Genomic DNA, 19,848 nt, shown 5'->3' on the forward strand with positions numbered 1-19,848 from the left:
TTTTAAATGTATATACTCATTAATCTTCCCCAAACCTATGAGACAGAAACTATTATTTTCACTACCATTTTACATCTAAGAAAATTGAAGCACAGAAATTTTAAGTAGTTTGCCTAGGGCCATATAGCTGATGAGCTGCACACAACTAACTCTTCTAGCCTGCTTGCTCATAGTCCTTGTTATAGAGAGCTGCCTATGTAATGAGAGATATGCAAGAACAGAGACTTAACTGAAAGAACAGGAGAGTTATCTCAAGTTTACCCTGGGGCATATTTTCATAAATGGAATGACAAACATCATTTGTTCTGTACGATTTAAATTATTCCTTTTTTAAAAATACTTAAATCATAGAGTAAGTTAAATACATGTGTCATATGATTTCACTGTAGTCAGTATGCTTCTTGTGATTTTGTTCAAATTACCTAAATCACCTTTTCCCCATCGGGCAGACCTACTTTTCAGCCAAGCACCTTCTTATATTGTCACAATTCCTAACTAGATTTTGCTGAAATTAAAAAAAAAAACTTTTCTTTTTTTTTTTGTTTAGTAAGGACAACTATCTAACTGGACTAATATAGACTGCATTTTTTTTGCCTGATGTGAATTGTACTGAGACGTAGCATTGTGATTTATTCGCTGATCATTAACCGTCAAATGGAGCACAATTTAATTAAATTCAAATGTTTATTTAATGCCTATTATTTTTGATGACTAGAATAACCCTTTACCAAAGGGTGTGACCCAAAGATAGTTTGAAAGTGACAGCCAGATAGAATAGGACTATAATAATATGTCTGCTGAACATCTGTCTGTTGGTTTGATTAAAATAATAAAGCATTGGGGGCTTCCTTGGTGGCACAGTAGTTGAGAGTCCGCCTGCTGATGCATGGGACATGGGTTTGTGCCCCGGTCCGGGAAGATCCCACATGCCACGGAGCGGCTGGGCCCGTGAGCCATGGCTGCTGAGCCTGCACGTCTGGAGCCTGTGCTCCACAATGGGAGAGGCCACAACAGTGAGGGGCCCGCGTATCACAAAAAAATAAATAAATAAATAAATAAAGCGTTGGAAAATACTGATATTCTTAGAACAACCTAAAAATAAATCCAGAAAATATAAACAAGTATGATATGAGCACATATACCTTAAATGCTGAGAGCCAGGAGCAATATGGATGGTTAAAAATCTGGCTAATTGAAAAGAGTATTGGGATTCTTTCCTTCAGCCGAGAGAGTGAGAATAAGATTTTTTTTTAAAGGGATCCAGCTGATAAACTGTTAGTTCGCCAACAATATGATTCCCATATAGTTAAGATTATGTCTCTAATAAAGGAACTGCAGTGATCCAGTTGAGATCCTGTAAAATCAGGAATTCAGATAGGGCCAAGGATAATGAATCTTACCATAGTTGGTTTCTCTGGTAGACTCACAGGATCATTTTTAAATGTGGAAGAGACTGTTTAAAGGTCATATGTCTCAGTATTTTCACTAAGGAAGCAGGCCCAGTAAAGCTAAGTGACTTGCCATGCTCCTACAATAGAACCGAGACTAGAACCCAAGTTTCCTATTTCTCAGTTCAATGTTTTTCCCTTTCTCTACAGCCCTGCTTATTTTCATTTGTACTGAAAAAAATAATATATCTTTGTTTATCTTTCAGAGTGCCTGCAAATCAATTGTGTTTTGTTTTTTGATTTTTTTATTGGCTGTGTTGGGTCTTTGTTGCTGCACGTGGGCTTTCTATAGTTGAGGCAAGCGGGAGCTACTCTTCATTGTGGTGCGTGGCCTCCTCATTGTGATAACTTCTCTTGTTGCGGAACATGGGCTCTAGGCACGCAGGCTTCAGTAGTTGTGGCATGTGGGCTCAGTAGTTGTGGCTCACGGGCTCTAGAACACAAGCTCAGTAGTTGTGGCTCATGGGCTTAGTTGCTCCGTGGCATGTGGGATCTTCCCAGACCAGGGCTCGAACCCATGTCCCCTGCACTGGCAGGTGGATCCTTAACCACTGCGCCACCAGGGAAGCCCTTGTGTTTTGTTCTTAAACACAGGCATAGAAACACAAAGTGTACATATGACTTGCTCAAGATCATATAGTTATTTAGAGGCAAATAAAGGACCAAAGCTAAAGCTTTCTGACTCCTAGCACTGTTCTCCTATTATACTGCCTTCTTTTCAGTAAAAGTATATTCTTCATACAAGTTTATGTAAATAAGGAAGGTAAAAATAATCCATTTCCTTTGCTTAAGGTTCCCTGAATAATCATTGTGTATTGTACGTTTGTCATTAGATAACTTTGAGGCTTTCTTCCTTTGTAGGTAAGGCAAAATGTCAGAATATTTAAATTTTTTCTAAATACGTGATTGGTTTTAGATGTAGGGTTTTATTGGGCATTTTTTCAGGTAAAATCAAATGAAGCTCTAATAATTCCTTTGGCATTTTTTCAGAGTTGCTTCAGATTGCTGGAATTAGTCCACATGGTAATGCTTTAGGAGCATCAATGCAGCAACAAGTAAACCAACAAATACCTCAGGAAAAACGAGGAGGTGAAGTATTGGATTCTTCCCATGATGACATAAAACTTGAAAAGAGTAATATTTTGCTGCTTGGACCAACTGGGTCAGGTAAATAACTTACTGAAAAATCACTACTCATTTAAAAAAAAATAGAATATAAATGATTCTGTAACCTGTGTCTTATGACTGGGGGATTCTCACTCTTAAGAGGAATATCTAAGGCCAATCTTATGGTAGTTATAAAGGGCTTAGAACTGAATTTGAGGTGTTGGTATTGCCCTTTAGGCCAGTCCCTAATATCTTAACAGGAATAATGGAAATAGCGTACCATTATATCTGAGTAATAGTAGAGAAAAGATGTAACACTAATTTTTCTTATTATACATTCTTCACATTTAATTTGTTTTGCATTTTTGTAGAGAAATTGTATGACAACATATTTTTAGTAAATTTTTAGTTACTGTTTCTATTTGTAGGTAAAACTCTTCTGGCACAAACCCTAGCTAAATGCCTTGATGTCCCTTTTGCTATCTGTGACTGTACGACTTTGACTCAGGCTGGATATGTAGGTGAAGATATTGAATCTGTGATTGCCAAACTGCTCCAAGATGCCAATTATAATGTAGAAAAAGCACAACAAGGTATGTTTCAGTGTAGTTTGTCCCCAGATATAGTCTGCTGGGGAAGCAGTCTAATAGCAAGAGAATATAATTTTTATTTTGAGTCAAGGAGTAAAATTCTATAATTATATAAAAGTAGCTATGTTAAACATTTTCTAGCATACTAAGGGCCACAAAGTTTGCTTTGCCTTAATGTTATAATATGGCTACTAGGGTGAAAACAGGATAAATTACTATTCCATTAGATCCTTAATACTATCATTGTTTTTCCTGTTCTGACTTTCCTCTATACTCATAATGCTGGGGTGGGGTAAGGGAGGGGATGAGGACAAGTGCAGGAGAGTGCAAGATGTATATAGAAACAAATTAGGCTATTGACTTAGGGGATGTCATAGATGCTGCATTTCTCTTTTCCCTATCTATCATCTGTCCTTGTTTACACGAAGAGCTTGACAGCTTCCTGTCCAAATTCCTTTAAGACAAGAATATGGATGGGAAAAAATAAGCTAAAATTTTGCTAATACCAGCCCTGTATCCACCTTCTGCTTTCACACTATACCTCTATCTCAGCTTCTCAGAATAAAGAACCTGAAAACATTAGTGGGGTAGATAACTATTGTCATAGAGAATTGGTTATCATACCCAAGTGATATTCTATAGAATAAATTATAAAATGTTTGCACAAAATGATGAGTGGGAAAGCTAGCAGTGTATTTTTATAGTATTAAGCCATTGTATATGTTAAGTATTAAAGATTAAATAACCTTGCTCTCTAGCTACCTAGTCGTTTAAAGCTGAGTTATTTTGTGTATATCTTTTTCATATTATAAATAGAATCCTCCTTAAATTATAGGAATTGTCTTTCTGGATGAAGTAGATAAGATTGGCAGTGTGCCAGGCATTCATCAGTTACGTGATGTAGGTGGAGAAGGCGTTCAGCAAGTAAGCAGTTGAATATTTTGTTCAAGTCCACTAAAAGGAAGGGAATACATCAACCTCCCAAATATTGTACGTTTGGTTTCACATTCAATTAGATTCTGTTTTGTTTATTTCTCCCACTCCAAACTCCATATACCATTTAGTTCAGGTCCTAAGAGAAAGCTGTTGGTGATTTTAAATACCAAATTACCTTTGTTAGGAAATTAAAAATATTTTAAAGAAATAAATGAAATTTAATTTTTGTTGGTTTTATTACACAAAGGCCCAGTTAAACATTTCTAGAGGACTCTTGAAGAAAGTTCTAGTTCTGACTAGACATAAATGAACTATGTACATGTATCTTATTCTTTTCACTTAATTAGAAGATAAAATAGAGTTTTATGCCTTATAGAGTCATACTTAAAGTCATAATAATCTATTGGGCAACTTGACCTTTTACTGGTAACTAATTATGACATAAATTACAGGGTAAGGAAAATTGCTTTTGTTTTTTTGACCAAGACATAGACAGGTAGTCACACTTATAAAATGTGCTGGATGATGTTTTTTATGAAGGCATCTCAATATATAGGTATTCTCAAAGTTTAACACTAGGAGTAGAATAGAATTTTAATTTGCTTGAAAGGCAAATCTTCAAATATTTTCAAATTTTGAATGTTCCCACCATGGTTGGATAACATCTTAGCCATAATTCTATCTTTATGTCAGAACTATGTCTTTACCATCAAAAACAACCTCTTGAGTTGACTGTTTCCTGAATGCATCAGGAGTCCTATACCTATTCCAAATAAATTTATGAAAAATTAATGTGATAGTATATTAGATTTTCATGTTAGTTATAGAAATGTGGGAGTTTTCTTCAGTTATGCTTATTGACCATAACCACATATTATTTTCCCCATTGAATCCCATTACCTAAAGTATAATAAATAATACGTTTATATGATGATGCCATAAATCATTTATTCTTTATTTAGGGCTTATTAAAACTACTAGAAGGCACAATAGTCAATGTTCCAGAAAAGAATTCCCGTAAGCTACGTGGAGAAACGGTACAAGTTGATACAACAAACATCCTGTTTGTTGCATCTGGTGCTTTCAATGGTTTGGACAGAATCATCAGCAGGAGAAAAAATGAAAAGGTAAGTTTTTCTGAGTGATTACTAGGAGAGAAAGCATTTGAAGTTAGAGGATGGACCCTCAGTTTCTAATCTCATATCTGCTGGCTGCCAGTTGTGGATTTTTACGAGTTAGGTTTTCTTAGAGTATACCAGAAATATATGCCTAGTCATTTTTAAAATTTCATAGTAGTAGTTTGGAAGATTTCTAAATATCATCTGTATATGGGCATTTTTAAAGTATAACTTGATGATTTCAATTTTATATTTCATCTAAGGAGTTTTTTATTATTTGAGGTAGCTGCTGTATCAATAAAAATTCTACTCATTTCTCTTGCCCAATTCACTGGAGCCCAATAAAGAGCTTGTCTCCATTGCTTCTGCCCATAGAGTCTTCATAGATCACTGCTGACATGCACAAATGGAGGAAAGCAGTTTGGAGGTTGGGGGAAGGGTTGTGATCCCACCTAGTTTTATAGATGTTTCTTAAACATTCTTATAAGCCTTGATTTTAACTGGTACTTATTTTTTCATATCCTCAAAGTTCATGCCCAGTACCTATTTATTGATTGATTATGATAAAATGTAATGTCAGTATAGTGGCAAGAAGCCCGAAAACATGCCTGTTTTCCATGCTTTTGTGTTTTACATAATAGCCACAAATGATACCTTTTATATAATACATTCTACGTAAATGAATATATCATAGATCACCTCTTTGCTGTATTGTTTGCTTTAAGTCTCCTTGGCCTTGCATGTTTAGTAGTTTACTTTAGCTTTTAGTTTAGTAGTAGTAGCTACTAATGTAGTAGTTTAGTAGTAGTAAAAAAAAATAATAATAACGCTGCTAATAAATGGTTGCCTGTGTTAATTCTTTTGCATAGCCTAGATGAGAAACCTCTTGTACAGATACTAACTGAGCCAGGTAGTGCTGTTATTCCTCAATAAGGTTAGATTTTTATTTTTCATATTAGTTAATTTATGTTTTTCTTGCTTTTGAAATTCTGTATAAATTAGCCTAACAAATTAGAAAGATGAAATTATTTCTTTGTGTGTGCGTCCAAACATGCATGCGTTGAGAGAGACAGATGGGGGAGGGTGGGGAAGAGAGAGAGAGAACTTTATATTCAAAATTCTGTAACCAAAGCCAAGGACCATGTTCTTATATTTATTTATAATTCATACTTCCAAAAAGAATTTGAAGCTAGAAACATTTAGAAAAGAACAATTAAAAGTATTATTAGTAAAGAGATCAGAAACATGTAAAAGGAAGGTTTAGGTCATTTCAACTTAGTGGAAATTAAGTCACTCTGTTTAGCTTTGAACTTCTTAATGAAAAGTAGGGAGAAATCGTGAGCTAGTTTTTATTGCCTGAAAGAGGAAGGGTATGATGTCTTCATGAGAGACAAAGATTAAAAGAGTTTTTCACTTAGATTTTTTTTTTTTTAATTTATTTTGGCTGTGCTGGGTCTTAGTTGCAGCATGCAGGATCTTCGTTGTGGCATGTTTAGTTGCGGCATGCAGGATCTTTAGTTGCAGCATGCGAACTCTTAGTTGTGGCATGCATGTGGGATCTAGTTCCCCAACCAGGGATTGAACCTGGGCCCCCTCCATTGGGAGCGTGGAGTCCTACCCACTGGACCACCAGGGAAGTCCCTGTCACATAGATTTTTAGGAAAAGAAGACAGAGACGTAAGAGAGTCTGCAACAGTGATTTTATAGAGGATTAAACACATCCATTTGGCTACTGTTTTTACCAAACCTCATTGAAAGCCAGGAGTACAATATAAATAATATACCTCTACCTCTACCTCTTTCCTAACCATATGAAACTGCTTGCAGTCTTAAGTTTTATTCCTATTGCCTTTGCTCATGTCCTCCCCACCTCAGTCCAGTTGGCAAATATGTGTTCATTTTTTTTTAACACAATAAACATTTATTTCTTGCTCAAACAAATCCAGAAGTGTATTGGGTGGTAATATGTGTTCATTCTTTAAGACTCAGTCTGTTAAATGATTAGGCAATTCCTCTGTGAAGACTTTCTTGGTCACCTCCTACCCTCTGTCCCCAGTATTTCCTCTTTTCTTTCTTTCCACTGCTGTAGTTTCCTGTACAGTTGTCCTTCATTGCACCTATGATGCTTTAATATCTTCATGTGTTCTCACTGTAAATAAGTCCCTTTAGGTTAGGATAAGGGCTGTCTTCAGGTTTGTATCCTCAGTGTTTTATAATAATGTTAATGCTTAATAAATATATATCCATATATATAATAAATATGAGTATATATATTTGTTACTATATATGCTTATATTGTATATATAATAAATGTTTAATATATGTTTAAGTTATTGAATGAAAGGTATTTTGCTTTCTGATACACTAACTGTCCACATACACAGCTTAGAGTATCAGGAATGGATTTTTAACTTAGCTGTTTTCTCATATATCATGTACTTGTTCTTTTGACAAAAGTTGTATGACATATCAAAATTAAACTTCGGACAGTTGCCTGGAGTATAGTTCTTTTATATTGACTAAAGCAAGATCCATACACCTTAGATAAACAACTTTTTACAGCAAAGTTACCATTTTTGTTTGATGTCCTTACATGTTCTTTATAAAATCGAAATTATTCTAACTCATAGGATGTTCTAACTCATAGGATATTCTAACTCATAGTATGCAACCCCAAATCACGATTTTAATAGAATGCTTAGCAATGACTTAAGACACTTGTGGATAATTTTGTTTTAAGTCTACTTGTTCCATAGGCACTATTCCTGTTTACAGTATTACAAAACTGACTTTGGTTACAAAATAATTACTGTTTCCACAGTTCTTGCACATTTTGGAAGCCACACTAGTCTAGAGGTCTCAGAAAAATCCTGCAACATCATTGTATGAGTTCTAAGGGACTTCCCTTCACAGTTCTTACTTACCTACTTTTACTAGAATTCATTCTTTGAGAGTTGGTTAGGTTCTCAATTCTGAAGGCAGATAGACCTGAGTTTGAATCCTGGCTTTTACCACTAGCAGCAGTGAGAGCTTTGGTCAAGGTACTTAACCTCTCTAAGCCTTTTTCTTCATTGTAAAATATAAATGATAATACTTTCCTCTGTTGTGAAGATGGCATGAGATATGCATGTAAAATGCTGAGCACGATGCAGCTTTATTCTGTTATTTATAATACCTGTCTTTTCTTTGGCAGTATCTTGGATTTGGAACACCATCTAATCTGGGAAAAGGCAGAAGGGCTGCAGCTGCTGCAGACCTTGCCAATCGAAGTGGAGAATCAAATACTCACCAAGACATTGAAGAAAAAGATCGTTTATTACGTCATGTGGAAGCCAGAGATCTCATTGAATTTGGCATGATTCCTGAGTTTGTGGGACGGTTGCCTGTGGTAGTTCCTTTGCATAGCCTAGATGAGAAAACACTTGTACAAATACTAACTGAGCCACGTAATGCTGTTATTCCTCAGTACCAGGCCTTATTCAGCATGGATAAGGTTAGATTTTTATTTTTTATACTTACTTAATTTATGGGTTTTTTTTTGTTTTGCTACTGAAACTCTACATATGTTAGCCTAACAAATTAAAAAGTAATACTTAAAAAAAAAAAAAAAAGCAATACTTATCTGGAATACCAGCCTATTCCTCACTAAATATGGATCTAGGAATCAGGGAAGGCACGTTGTGTCATATTAGACACTTAGGAGTTGGCTTTATTTTTTTCTTAATTAAAATTGACATTGTAGCTTAAAGCCCAAGGATATATATATAGAGAAATTGTGCTAGCAGCCTACCCCTAACCCCTCAAGCCAGGCACACAGGATTGTCTTTTCAGCCTTGATATTCTAAATGCTTTCATTGTGACATACTAGGTATACTTTTTTCTAAAGTTAGCTCTCACATCTACTTCTCTGCAGCCAGACACCTGGAGCCATATATCTAATCAGATAGCAAATGTTTGGGTTTTCTGAACGTAGTGTCTCAAAATATCAGTCTCCTTCTCTCCATTGCCATTGTCCCTACCTCAAGTCAGTCTCCTTTATCATTCTTCACCTTGACCCATGCATTTACTTCCTAATTGGTCTCCCTATCTAAAGTCTGTCTCTGACCACCACCACCAAAATATTATCATCTCCCACTTTACTTCCAGAGTGGATCTTTTAAAAATTATTGAACACAGTGTCCAACAAATATTAGATATTAAGTTCTTAATAAGTACTTAATGAATAAACACAAAGCTAATTATTTTACTTCCCTCCTTAAAAATCCTTCAGTGGTCCCCTAGCCTTATTTAGATGCCCCCACTTTGGTGCTCTCTTAGCACCATGTGCAAACACTATGCTGTAAATGCTCTTTTGCTAATTTGTCACCACCCAATACACTTAAGTTTCTTGAGGGCAAAGGTGGTGTCTGATTCATCACTCAGTTTCTAATATATATACACACAGGGGTTCAATAAATGTTGAATAAAGCCCTAGAAAATACACGTTAATGTAGAAAACCTCTTCAAGGACTAAGGACAAACTTGAGATTCATACTGATACCTTCCCATAGGTTAATTCATAGAAACAAGTGCTTTTTGAAGGCAAGGTTCTGAAGCACCATGAGAGATAATTACCTCACTTAAATTTTACATTTTCTGGATGTAGAAATTAATAAACAAAAGTTGTTTAATACCAAGATTTTATAAAATCTGATGTTCCAAAGTATTTTGATTTGGGGAGGGTATATTAACTTCTCAATAAGTTTTGGAATTTGTGGTAATTTAGAGAGACTTGTCTAAAGTTTTACCTTCGTTCTATAGGATGAGAGGGTTAGTAACACTCTTTAAAATGAATATTTTCCAGAAACTAAGTTATAGTCTAAAAATGCTTTAGTCTGATAGGGGATAGGGTCAGTTAAGACACAAAGATTCTGACCCTGTGTTTCTGAGTATTAGTGAATCAGTGTACTTAACTCTCTGGAACTTATTTCTTTACCAGTAAAGTCAGGGCATTAGTCTCTTTTTGTTCTAAAAAGACCAGTAATGGTGGTAGGTAGTAATAGTTAGTAGATCAAATACTGCATGGTTATAGTAGGAAAATATCATCAAGTATTATCTGAGTTATTTCTTTTGAATATATTTGTAGTGTGAACTGAATGTTACTGAAGATGCTTTGAAAGCTATAGCCAGATTGGCACTAGAACGAAAAACAGGTGCACGAGGCCTCCGGTCCATAATGGTAAGTTGGCATAAATTTACAGAAACTAGATTATTTCTTGGTCTGAATTTTGAGAATATTAAACCTCGATGTTTTCCTCTGGAAATACATCCAGAAAATTGGTCTAATATTTTTTGTGATTTTTTTTTTTTGGTCACAGTATATCTTTCTTTTTTCTAAAAAGGAACTTCAGGGTGTTTGCAACAAAGGACATACAGTTAATATGATTAATGAAATAGAGGAAATCAGGATCATGGGAAGGAGAATTGCAGAAAACTCTACATAGGCCTTTTGACTTAAGCTCCAGAGTGCCTTCTCAGAACCATTGAAATCCTCATTGTTGTTTTTTGTTTGAAATTAAGTTGTAGATACTGTGGCATTTTACCCCTAAATTCTTCAGTATGTTATGAACTATTTTTATTTTGTTACAAATCCTAGAGACCCAGCCTACTTTGAGTCACCACCCACCTTCTTCCTTAGAGTTCTCACCCCTACTCCCCCTGGTCTGGCTGTACAGTGGGTTACTACTTCCCTACATGCTCCCAAAGCAAGCACATATTCTGTTCTCTGAGAATTTCACTGCTAAATATTACTTCTCTCATCTCAGTAGGACTTTTTTTTTTTTTTTTTTTTTTTTTTGCGGTACGCGGACCTCTCACTGTTGTGGCCTCTCCCATTGTGGAGCACAGGCTCCAGACGCGCAGGCTCAGCGGCCACGGCTCACGGGCCCAGCCACTCTGCGGCATGTGGGATCTTCCCAGACCGGGGCACGAACCCGTGTCCCCTGCATCGGCAGGCGGACTCTCAACCACTGCGCCACCAGGGAAGCCCTCAGTAGGACTTTTTGATTAGAACTACACATCCATCATAATTTGAGATTTTACTCTTTAATGAAGGCCTGGACTTCAAGTGTTGTGACAGATTTATAAGCATGTAAACTAGAAGAACAGGTGATATAGTTGACATTTTTAGAAAATTTGATGTACTCAACCAGTATTTTCCTTAAGATGGAATATAATCCAGCCCCTACTCATAGGCAAAACTAGTTTTCTTTAGTAAATAACTTTAGATCTACTGCAGCACTTGAGACAAATGCCTGTTTGAAGTCATAGCTTTGTAGAGATGATTTAGGATTAAATCGTTTTCAAATTAAGGATTACTAGTTGACCTCCTTTGGTCATAGAGTATGTCAAGAATGCTTCTGAGTAACACCTGAATCACATACAAAATGAAGGTACAGTCTTTTTGTATGTGCATGGTGACCTAAGTAGGCAGAACTATACAGACAAAAAGCCTTCCCTTATAGAATGACTTCTCTGTGAATTTAGTTAGAAGCTGTTTTAATATGAAGAATATGAAAGCTTTTACATTGACTTTTCAACGTTCAGTTACTGGTGCATAACAGGGACTCCATAATATTTGTTGAGTTGATGAATTCGATTGATAACCTGTAGAATACAAGCATTTTATATGTAACCTCAGTTTTCCATGTAATTCATTACTTTTTTTATCTCTTTAGGAAAAGCTGTTACTAGAACCAATGTTCGAAGTCCCTAATTCTGATATTGTATGTGTGGAGGTTGACAAAGAAGTAGTAGAAGGAAAGAAGGAACCAGGATACATCCGGTAAAGTGTATTGTCAAACTAAAACAGATCTAAAGCTTGAGATAGGCTCTTTATTGCTATGGTTTATTGGTCTGTCATAAAATTATATAAAAATCCTTATAAATCATAAAGTAATCAGTTATCTCAAGTTTTCTGTAGAAAAAATTTCTAATTTTGGTTTATAAAATATTTTGAGTCTTGAAAATTGATCTTCAAAATTAGTCTTCACTTGGGACTTCCCTGGTGGCACAGTGGATGACTTCACGCTCCCAATGCAGGGGGCCCAGGTTAGATCCCTGGTCAGGGAACTAGATCCCACGTGCATGCTGCAACTAAGAGTTCGCATTGCCACAACCAAGGAGCCCACCTACCACAACTAAGACCTGGTGCAACCAAATAAATAAATATTTAAAAAAAAATTAGTCTCCACTCTTTTCTCCTAAAGGAAGAAGTATCAAAAAAATAAAAGTAATCCAAATGAAAAGACTTAAATGAACTTTGCTGCTAATTCTGTAATTTATGAATTACTTGTTTCATGTCTTTCATAAGACCAAAACTTAAAAAAAATATTTATTTACTTGGCTGTGTCGGGTCTTAGTTGTGGCATGAGGGATCTTTGTTGCGGCATGTGGGATCTTTCATTGTGGTGCAAGGGCTCTTCATTGTGGCGCACAGGCCTCTCTCTAGTTGTGGTCCCGTGGGCTCTGGCTCTCTAGTTGTGGCACACAGCCTCAGTAGTTGCAGTGTGTGGGCTCAGTAGTTGCGGAGCACAGGTTTAGTTGCCCCGCGGCATGTGGAATCTTAGTTCCCAGACCAGGGATTGAACCCGTGTCCCTGCATTGGAAAGTGGATTCTTAAGCACTGGACCACCAGGGAAGACCCACATAAGACCAAAACTTTGACGACATAATTTTTCTCTTAGTTGTATCTTATCAGTTGACAAATTTGACATATCTTTCACTGCTTTATTTAACTATTCTAGGGGTCAGTAAACTGTCTTGTACAGGGCTAGATTAATACTTCAGGGCCATACAATCTGTATTGCAGCTACTCTGCCCTCATAGCACTAGAGCTACAGTCCATAAATGAATGAGCATGTCTGTGTTCAGATAAATATTTACAAAACAAATGATGGGCTTTATTTGGCCTGCAGGCTGTAGTTTACTGACCCCGATCTATTCAATAAATATTTATTAAACAGTGTTTGACATTAATGTTACCTACATAAAAATTAGATTTCTGTCACAACATATGTTATGTTTTATGCTTATCTTCTAAGGTAACTTATGAGGCAGTTGATTGGTTTTGAACAACCTTTACTTATTCAAAGAGATATAATTCTCATTTTTATTGTTTAATATTAATATATAAAGGAATTGTGGTGGTCTGATCATAATTTTGACTAATTTGAGTCATATTGGTTTGATCAGAAGCTTTCCACTTCTTTACCGTTGACATGCTAAATGTCAAGCATTTTCGTTAATAGATTCTACTTTTTTGCTGGAGGAAAGGCCTTCACGGTTGAAGCCTTGTTGTTGATTTATTTCAGTAAAAAATTTGTTTGGGAAAACTACTTGTAGTCTTTGGTTGTGTGCTCTAAATGTTTCCCATATTTTACCATTAAGCAATCTTAGTATTAGAAGTGCTCTTAATATTTTCCTTCTTTGTTTGTCATTTCTAGCTAAGTGGATTAATTTTTTATTATTCATTTTTTTGAGAAGTTGTGTTTACCCCTAATTCTTATTTAAAAAAACAAAAAGCACTGATGGCTTTTCATTATAGGGCTCCAACGAAAGAATCCTCTGAAGAGGAGTATGACTCCGGAGTTGAAGAAGAAGGATGGCCTCGTCAAGCAGATGCTGCAAACAGCTAAACTGTCAGACTTCTGTATATAAAGTTTTCCTTCTTTTGTTTAGGATCGTAACTGTCTCTACAGTCTGACATTAAAAGCATTGGATCTATCTTGGATATCATACATGGTCAGCTTTTAGGATAAAAATCAGATCATGTATATAATGTAACATCACATTGATTTATACAGACTGACATTACATGGACTTCAATGACACAGTGTTCAGAGACAAAATGTACATTATTTTGGTTTGGTTTTTAAAAAATACGCTTTAAAAAAATGCTTAGGAGTTCTTTTAAGCAATGCAGGTGTTGCAATAACTGTGGATTTTACAATAATGTAACTATAAATGGGAAAATAAATTCTTTAAAATTGAAGATTGGGATGCCATTCTTTAGTTTAGCTTTTTCTACCCATGTTTGTTTCCTGAAAATATTAGAATTTTTTTCATCTTAAAAATTGGAACAGGTAGTTTCCAAGTAGTTAAAGATTTCACGGAGAAAGTACCCTGAAGAACCTTATTTTGATGATTTGTTTAGCTGTATTCTTAGTCTTATCCACTAAGCAATGACACTAAACTTCCCCATTGGACTATAAAAAAAGGCCATTCTCTTGCTGACTTGTCTGATTTATTTGCCATCTTTGGTCCATTTTAGTACCATGAGTGAGCAGATGGAATTGAAGTCTGCCTTAAATCTTCAGGGGAAGACTACATCTAATTCTAAAAGTAGTATTACAGCCATGTGCTGAGCTAAATAAAATATCCTAATACATTTACCTAAAGTACTTAGTTTTTTGTTGTTTTCTGGTGCTGGATATTTGTCTAATTCTTTGGCTTCATAGAATATTAAAGAAAATCTGTGCTATCAGCAGAAGGGAATGTGTTCATACTAAAATATAAGTTATTAACTTTCATTATATAAGAAAACTAAACAGTGGGGGAAATTTGGGGGACTTAACAGTGAAAATTATTTCATTTGATTCCATAAATATTAAAATATTTGTGTACCTTTTAAACTTTTTTCTTTCCCACTATATTGATAGAAGTTCCTATACTGTTCCTTCAGTTCAGCCTCGTTTGAAATTGTTTAAATCAGAGTACCTTTAAACATTTGTTTTCAGTTTTTAGTTTATAAACTCGTGAGTTTTCCTCTTACTGCCCCCGCCCCCATTTTCTTAGGAAAAGAACCCTAAGCTATTAGCAAATTCTACATCTTGTTGATGAAATTGGGTTTTCTGTGATGTAATAAGAGATGTTAGATATCTATTTATGGCTGGGGTAGGACCAGAAATACAGTTTTGCAAAGTGTTTAAGCCTGGTTGCTAGAGTATAGAACAGAAACTGGTATCTTTCTTGGTCTCCCTAGTAATGGTTGAAGTTCTTCTCAGGAAGTCTTTCATATTGTAACTGTTCTTTATCTTTTTCTTACAGCCTCATCATTTTCCTTTTTGTAGAGTGAAAATTGGAGTAGCTACTAAATATATTAAAGGCAGTCCTCCAGAAATGCACTGGGAGACATTTTAGTCACAACAACTTACATTTGGTTTTGAAAGTTAAAGCATAATTGATGTTTTTAAATTAAACACAACTGAGTATAACTACGATTTGTATCTTGAAACTTGTTTTGACATTTGAATAAAACAAAAGGATTAAATGAAAGCCATTGTTGTGGTGTGTCCGTAATGCAGTGCCATTTTTAAAAGGACACAGATATCATGAGTGGCTTTATTCTAGAGACTGTTAATCCTGACAAATTCATATTCCTCTAATAAATTCTCCTAGTTGTAGATTCCACAGACGAAAAGTCTGTTTATGTTAAACATTGATTGAAAATCCTTACTTAAATATCCTGCATGGGCCCCACACTAGGAATACAGACCAAGCTTCCCAAGAAGTTTACTACTCTAGTAGGGGAAGCAAATACAAACATCAGTGCATTATAATAATGGAAGTGAGGTAGGTACCAGGTGTGGCACAAAAGGTGATAGCCCAGATGGATCTGGAAGAACAAGTAGGAATTTTCCAGAAAGGAATAATGAAAAGTAAATCAAAATCTCAGAAATGTGAAACAACTAGGGAGATTTAGGAGTTGAGAAATAGGCAAGCAGTACAACTTCATGTTACTACTCTGAGAAGACGATTTAATGTATTTTCTCCCTTCTCCATCTTACTGAAGACTTTGCCTTTCATTGAGAAACCATCAAAAGATGGAACTCATCTTCCCACCATCAAATCTATAAATGTATCTGCTTCAGCACCCAACCTTTCTCTCCAGTTACAGCTGAAGGATTCCTTTTATCAAAACTCAGTCACTCCATGTTATTATGAGGGGATCCCATCATCCCCTCTAATTTCTTAAGGCCTCCGGTTCTTTTGTTAGTATCTCTACTACATTATTGGTCTCCTTCCTTCTGAAACATTCCCAGAAGCATCTAAACAATGCCTAGTATTTCCTGTTCTATAGCAAACCCCCAAGCTTATTTTTCACTTGTCTTTCCAACTACACCGTCAAGTCCGCTAGCATGAAGATCATGCCTGTTTCGTTAACTATAACCAGCACTTACATGGTGCTTCATATATTTGGTGCTCTGTACATTTTTAAAAAATTATAGAATATCTTGTATGCCAGATTAAGTTGTAATTTTATGCAGAAAGTAGTGGAGAGTTATTAAAAGGGTTTTAAGCATGAGAATTGGACATCAGTAGATATGTGTTTTAGATTGTTGGGAAGGGAAGGTGCTGAGATAAATGGAGGGAGACATGACTAGAGGCCTACTTGTGGACATTTCTCCAGCACTTGCCCTTTATCTCCTACCATCTTTTGGATCAATTTTTTTTTTAACTGGAATATAGTTGATTTACAATGTTGTGCTAGTTTCAGGTGTACAGCAAAGTGAATCAGTTATAAATATATCCACTCTGTTTTAGATTCTTTTCCATATAGGCCATTATAGAGTATTGAGTAGAGTTCCCTGTGCTATACAGTAGGTCCTTATTAGTTTTCTGTTTTACATATAGTAGTATGTATATATCAATCAGATAAATTCTTATCAACATACAAAACATAACTCTCTTGAACCCACATCCCCTCCACAGTAAACTACAAGTTGATCTTGCTGTTTCCAGTTCCCTTCCAGGCTTTGATTCTGAGTGAGATGAGAAGTTGCCAGAAGGTTTTACATGGAGAAATGACATAATCAGATGTAAGTTTTAAAAGACCACTCTGGTTGTGGTATAAGAGAACACACTACAGAGGACCAAGGACTAAATCAGGGGTACTTGGGGCTATTATAATAAGCCTACTAGAAGATGATGGATTGGACTAAGATGATAGCAATGTAAGTGGAAGAGTGGATGGGTAGGTATTTTTGCAAATCTGATGAAAAGTGGTATCCCATGTTCCTCAATGGGAAAACAATATTATAAAGATGTCTGTTATCCCTATGTTAATTTATAAATTTAATATTCCAATAAAATGCCAATAAGTTTTAAAATGAAACTAGGCAAATGGATTCTAAAGTTCACACAAAAAAATAAGAATGGTAAACAAGCAAAATGATAATGCACACTCATAGTGCTTACTCTGTGTCACTCTGTTCATTTAATGCAACAACTCTTATCAACCCTTCTAGATGAAGAAACTTAAGCCCAGAGTGTTTAGGTAGCTTTCCCAAGGTCACACAACTAGTAAGTAACAGCCAGGATTTAACCCCAGGTAGACTGGTTCCAGAGCCTCTCCACCTAACCAACAACTGAAGAATGAGGAAGGACTGCATCTTCTATTTTTAAAATATTATAAACCCGGCTTCCCCGGTGGTGCAGTGGTTGAGAGTCTGCCTGCCGATGCAGGGGACACGGGTTCGTGCCCTGGTCCGGGAAGATCCCACATGCCGCGGAGCGGCTGGGCCCGTGAGCCATGGCCGCAGAGCCTGTGCGTCCGGAGCCTGTGCTCCACAACGGGAGAGGCCACAACAGTGAGAGGCCCGCGGACCGCAAAAAAAAAAAAAAAAAAAAATATATATATATATATTATAAACCTTTAAATATTTAAGTGTGTACCAGTGCCTCAACAGACCAATGGAAAAGAATGTACAGAAATAGATCCCAAATATATATGGGAATTTAGTATTGGAAAAGGTGATATTTCAAATTAGGAAAAGAATATTTAATAAATGGTATTGACAACAGTATACATCTAGAAAATAAAAAGGTATATCCATACCTTACCAATAAATTTTAAGATAAAAACTGAAGCCTTTAAATATTATGTACAGTATTACCTAATTACTGAATACATAAAATACAAATAAATATGTAGAATATTACAAAGTTTCTGAGAAATATTAGTGGTCCCTTGGGAAGTGAGGTCAGGCTCATGTTGGTTCTTCTCATGGTACAGAGCTGGACTCTTACCCAAGGGATCATCCATCACTTTACAGCTTTGAAAAGTAAAGCTCTCATCATGTGATACTGGAGCAATTGGACATCCAAAGGGGTGGGGCGGGAGTGGGGGCTCAAACTAAGTCTCAATACCTTATACAGAAATCAACTCAAAATGGATCACAGACTTAAATGTAAACCTAGAAAACTTTCAGAAAAAGCACAGGAGAAAAGTTTTCAGGATCTAGGGCTAAGAGTTCTTAGACTTGACTCCAAAATCATGATCCATAAGAGGAAAAACTGCTAAGTTGGACTTCATCAAAATTAAGAACTTTTGCTCTGAAAAAACAAACATGTTAGGATGAAAGGACAAGATATAAAATGGGGGAAAATATTTGCAAACCACATACAAAGGACTAATATCTAGAATACAAACTCAAATTTCAGCAGTAAAAAAACCAAAAAATCCAGTTAGAAAATGGGCAAAAGACATAATCAGACATTTCAGTGAAGAGGGTATACAGATGGCAGATAAGCATATGAAAAGATATTCAACATAATTAGCCATTAAAGAAGTGCAAATTAAAACCACAATGAAATATCACCACGTATCTATCAGGTTGTCTAAAATAAAAAATAGTAAATACACAAAATGCTGATGAGAGTGCAGGCAAAATGGATGATTCATATATCGCTGGTGGGAATATAAAATGGTACAGCCACTTAGGAAAACAATGTGGCAGTTTCTTTAAAAACGAAACATGTAACTGGTGTATGACCTAGCAATTGCACTCCTGGGCATTTACTCCAGAGAAATGATGGTTTGTGTTCACATAATACCTGTATACAAATGTTTATAGTAGCTTTATTCATGATAGCCCCCAAATGGAAAGAACCCAAATATCCTTCAGCAGGTGAATGCTTACACAAAGTGTGGTTTCGTTTTATCCACACATTTTTTTTGCACACCTTTATTGCAATAAAAAGGAACACTGGGGGCTTCCCTGGTGGCGCAGTGGTTGAGAGTCCGCCTGCCGATGCAGGGGACACGGGTTCGTGCCCCGGTCCGGGAGGATCCCACATGCCGCGGAGCGGCTGGGCCCGTGAGCCATGGCCGCTGAGCCTGCGCGTCCGGAGCTCCGCAGCGGGAGAGGCCACAACAGTGAGAGGCCCTGTACCGCAAAAAAAAAAAAAAAAAAAGGAACATTGATGCAAGAACCTGGATGTATCTCTAGAGGATTAGGCTGAGTGAGAAGAGTAAATCCCAAAAGGTTATGTACTGTATGATTCCATTTATATAACATTCTAGAAAGGACAACAGTTATAGAAATGGAGGATTAGTGGTTGCCAGAGGTTAAGGAAGGGAAGTGGGTATGGCTATAAAGGGGCAAATGAGGGATCCTGGTAGTATGGAAATGTTCTGTATCTTGACCATCAATGTCAACATCCCGGTTGTGATATTGTAATACAGTTTTGCAAGAGAAACTGAGTAAAAAGTACGCGGAATTTTGCGGTACTATTTATTACAACTGCATATGAAGCTACAATTATCTCAGAGTTTAATTTTAAAAATCTAATCATGTGGAGTGAATGGCCTTCCCTGTCCCTCCTGCT

The 19,848-nt window shown here is 36.1% G+C and overlaps 1 protein-coding gene across 1 annotated transcript in view; it reads left to right on the forward strand.

Annotated features, from left to right (window-relative positions):
• CLPX (caseinolytic mitochondrial matrix peptidase chaperone subunit X) overlaps positions 1-14,230 on the forward strand; it is a 35,188-nt gene extending 20,958 nt beyond the window's left edge. The window contains exons 7-14 of the mRNA XM_032623054.1: positions 2,439-2,615; positions 2,984-3,148; positions 3,981-4,069; positions 5,044-5,208; positions 8,393-8,692; positions 10,325-10,417; positions 11,916-12,022; positions 13,784-14,230. Of these exons, the coding sequence (XP_032478945.1) occupies positions 2,439-2,615; positions 2,984-3,148; positions 3,981-4,069; positions 5,044-5,208; positions 8,393-8,692; positions 10,325-10,417; positions 11,916-12,022; positions 13,784-13,874 (1,187 nt within the window). The 3' untranslated portion in view covers positions 13,875-14,230. The remainder of the gene's footprint in view (positions 1-2,438; positions 2,616-2,983; positions 3,149-3,980; positions 4,070-5,043; positions 5,209-8,392; positions 8,693-10,324; positions 10,418-11,915; positions 12,023-13,783) is intronic.
• Positions 14,231-19,848: the final 5,618 nt, after the last annotated feature.

The sequence above is a fragment of the Phocoena sinus genome, chromosome 2 (assembly GCF_008692025.1).
Source record: "Phocoena sinus isolate mPhoSin1 chromosome 2, mPhoSin1.pri, whole genome shotgun sequence".
NCBI lineage: Eukaryota > Metazoa > Chordata > Mammalia > Artiodactyla > Phocoenidae > Phocoena > Phocoena sinus.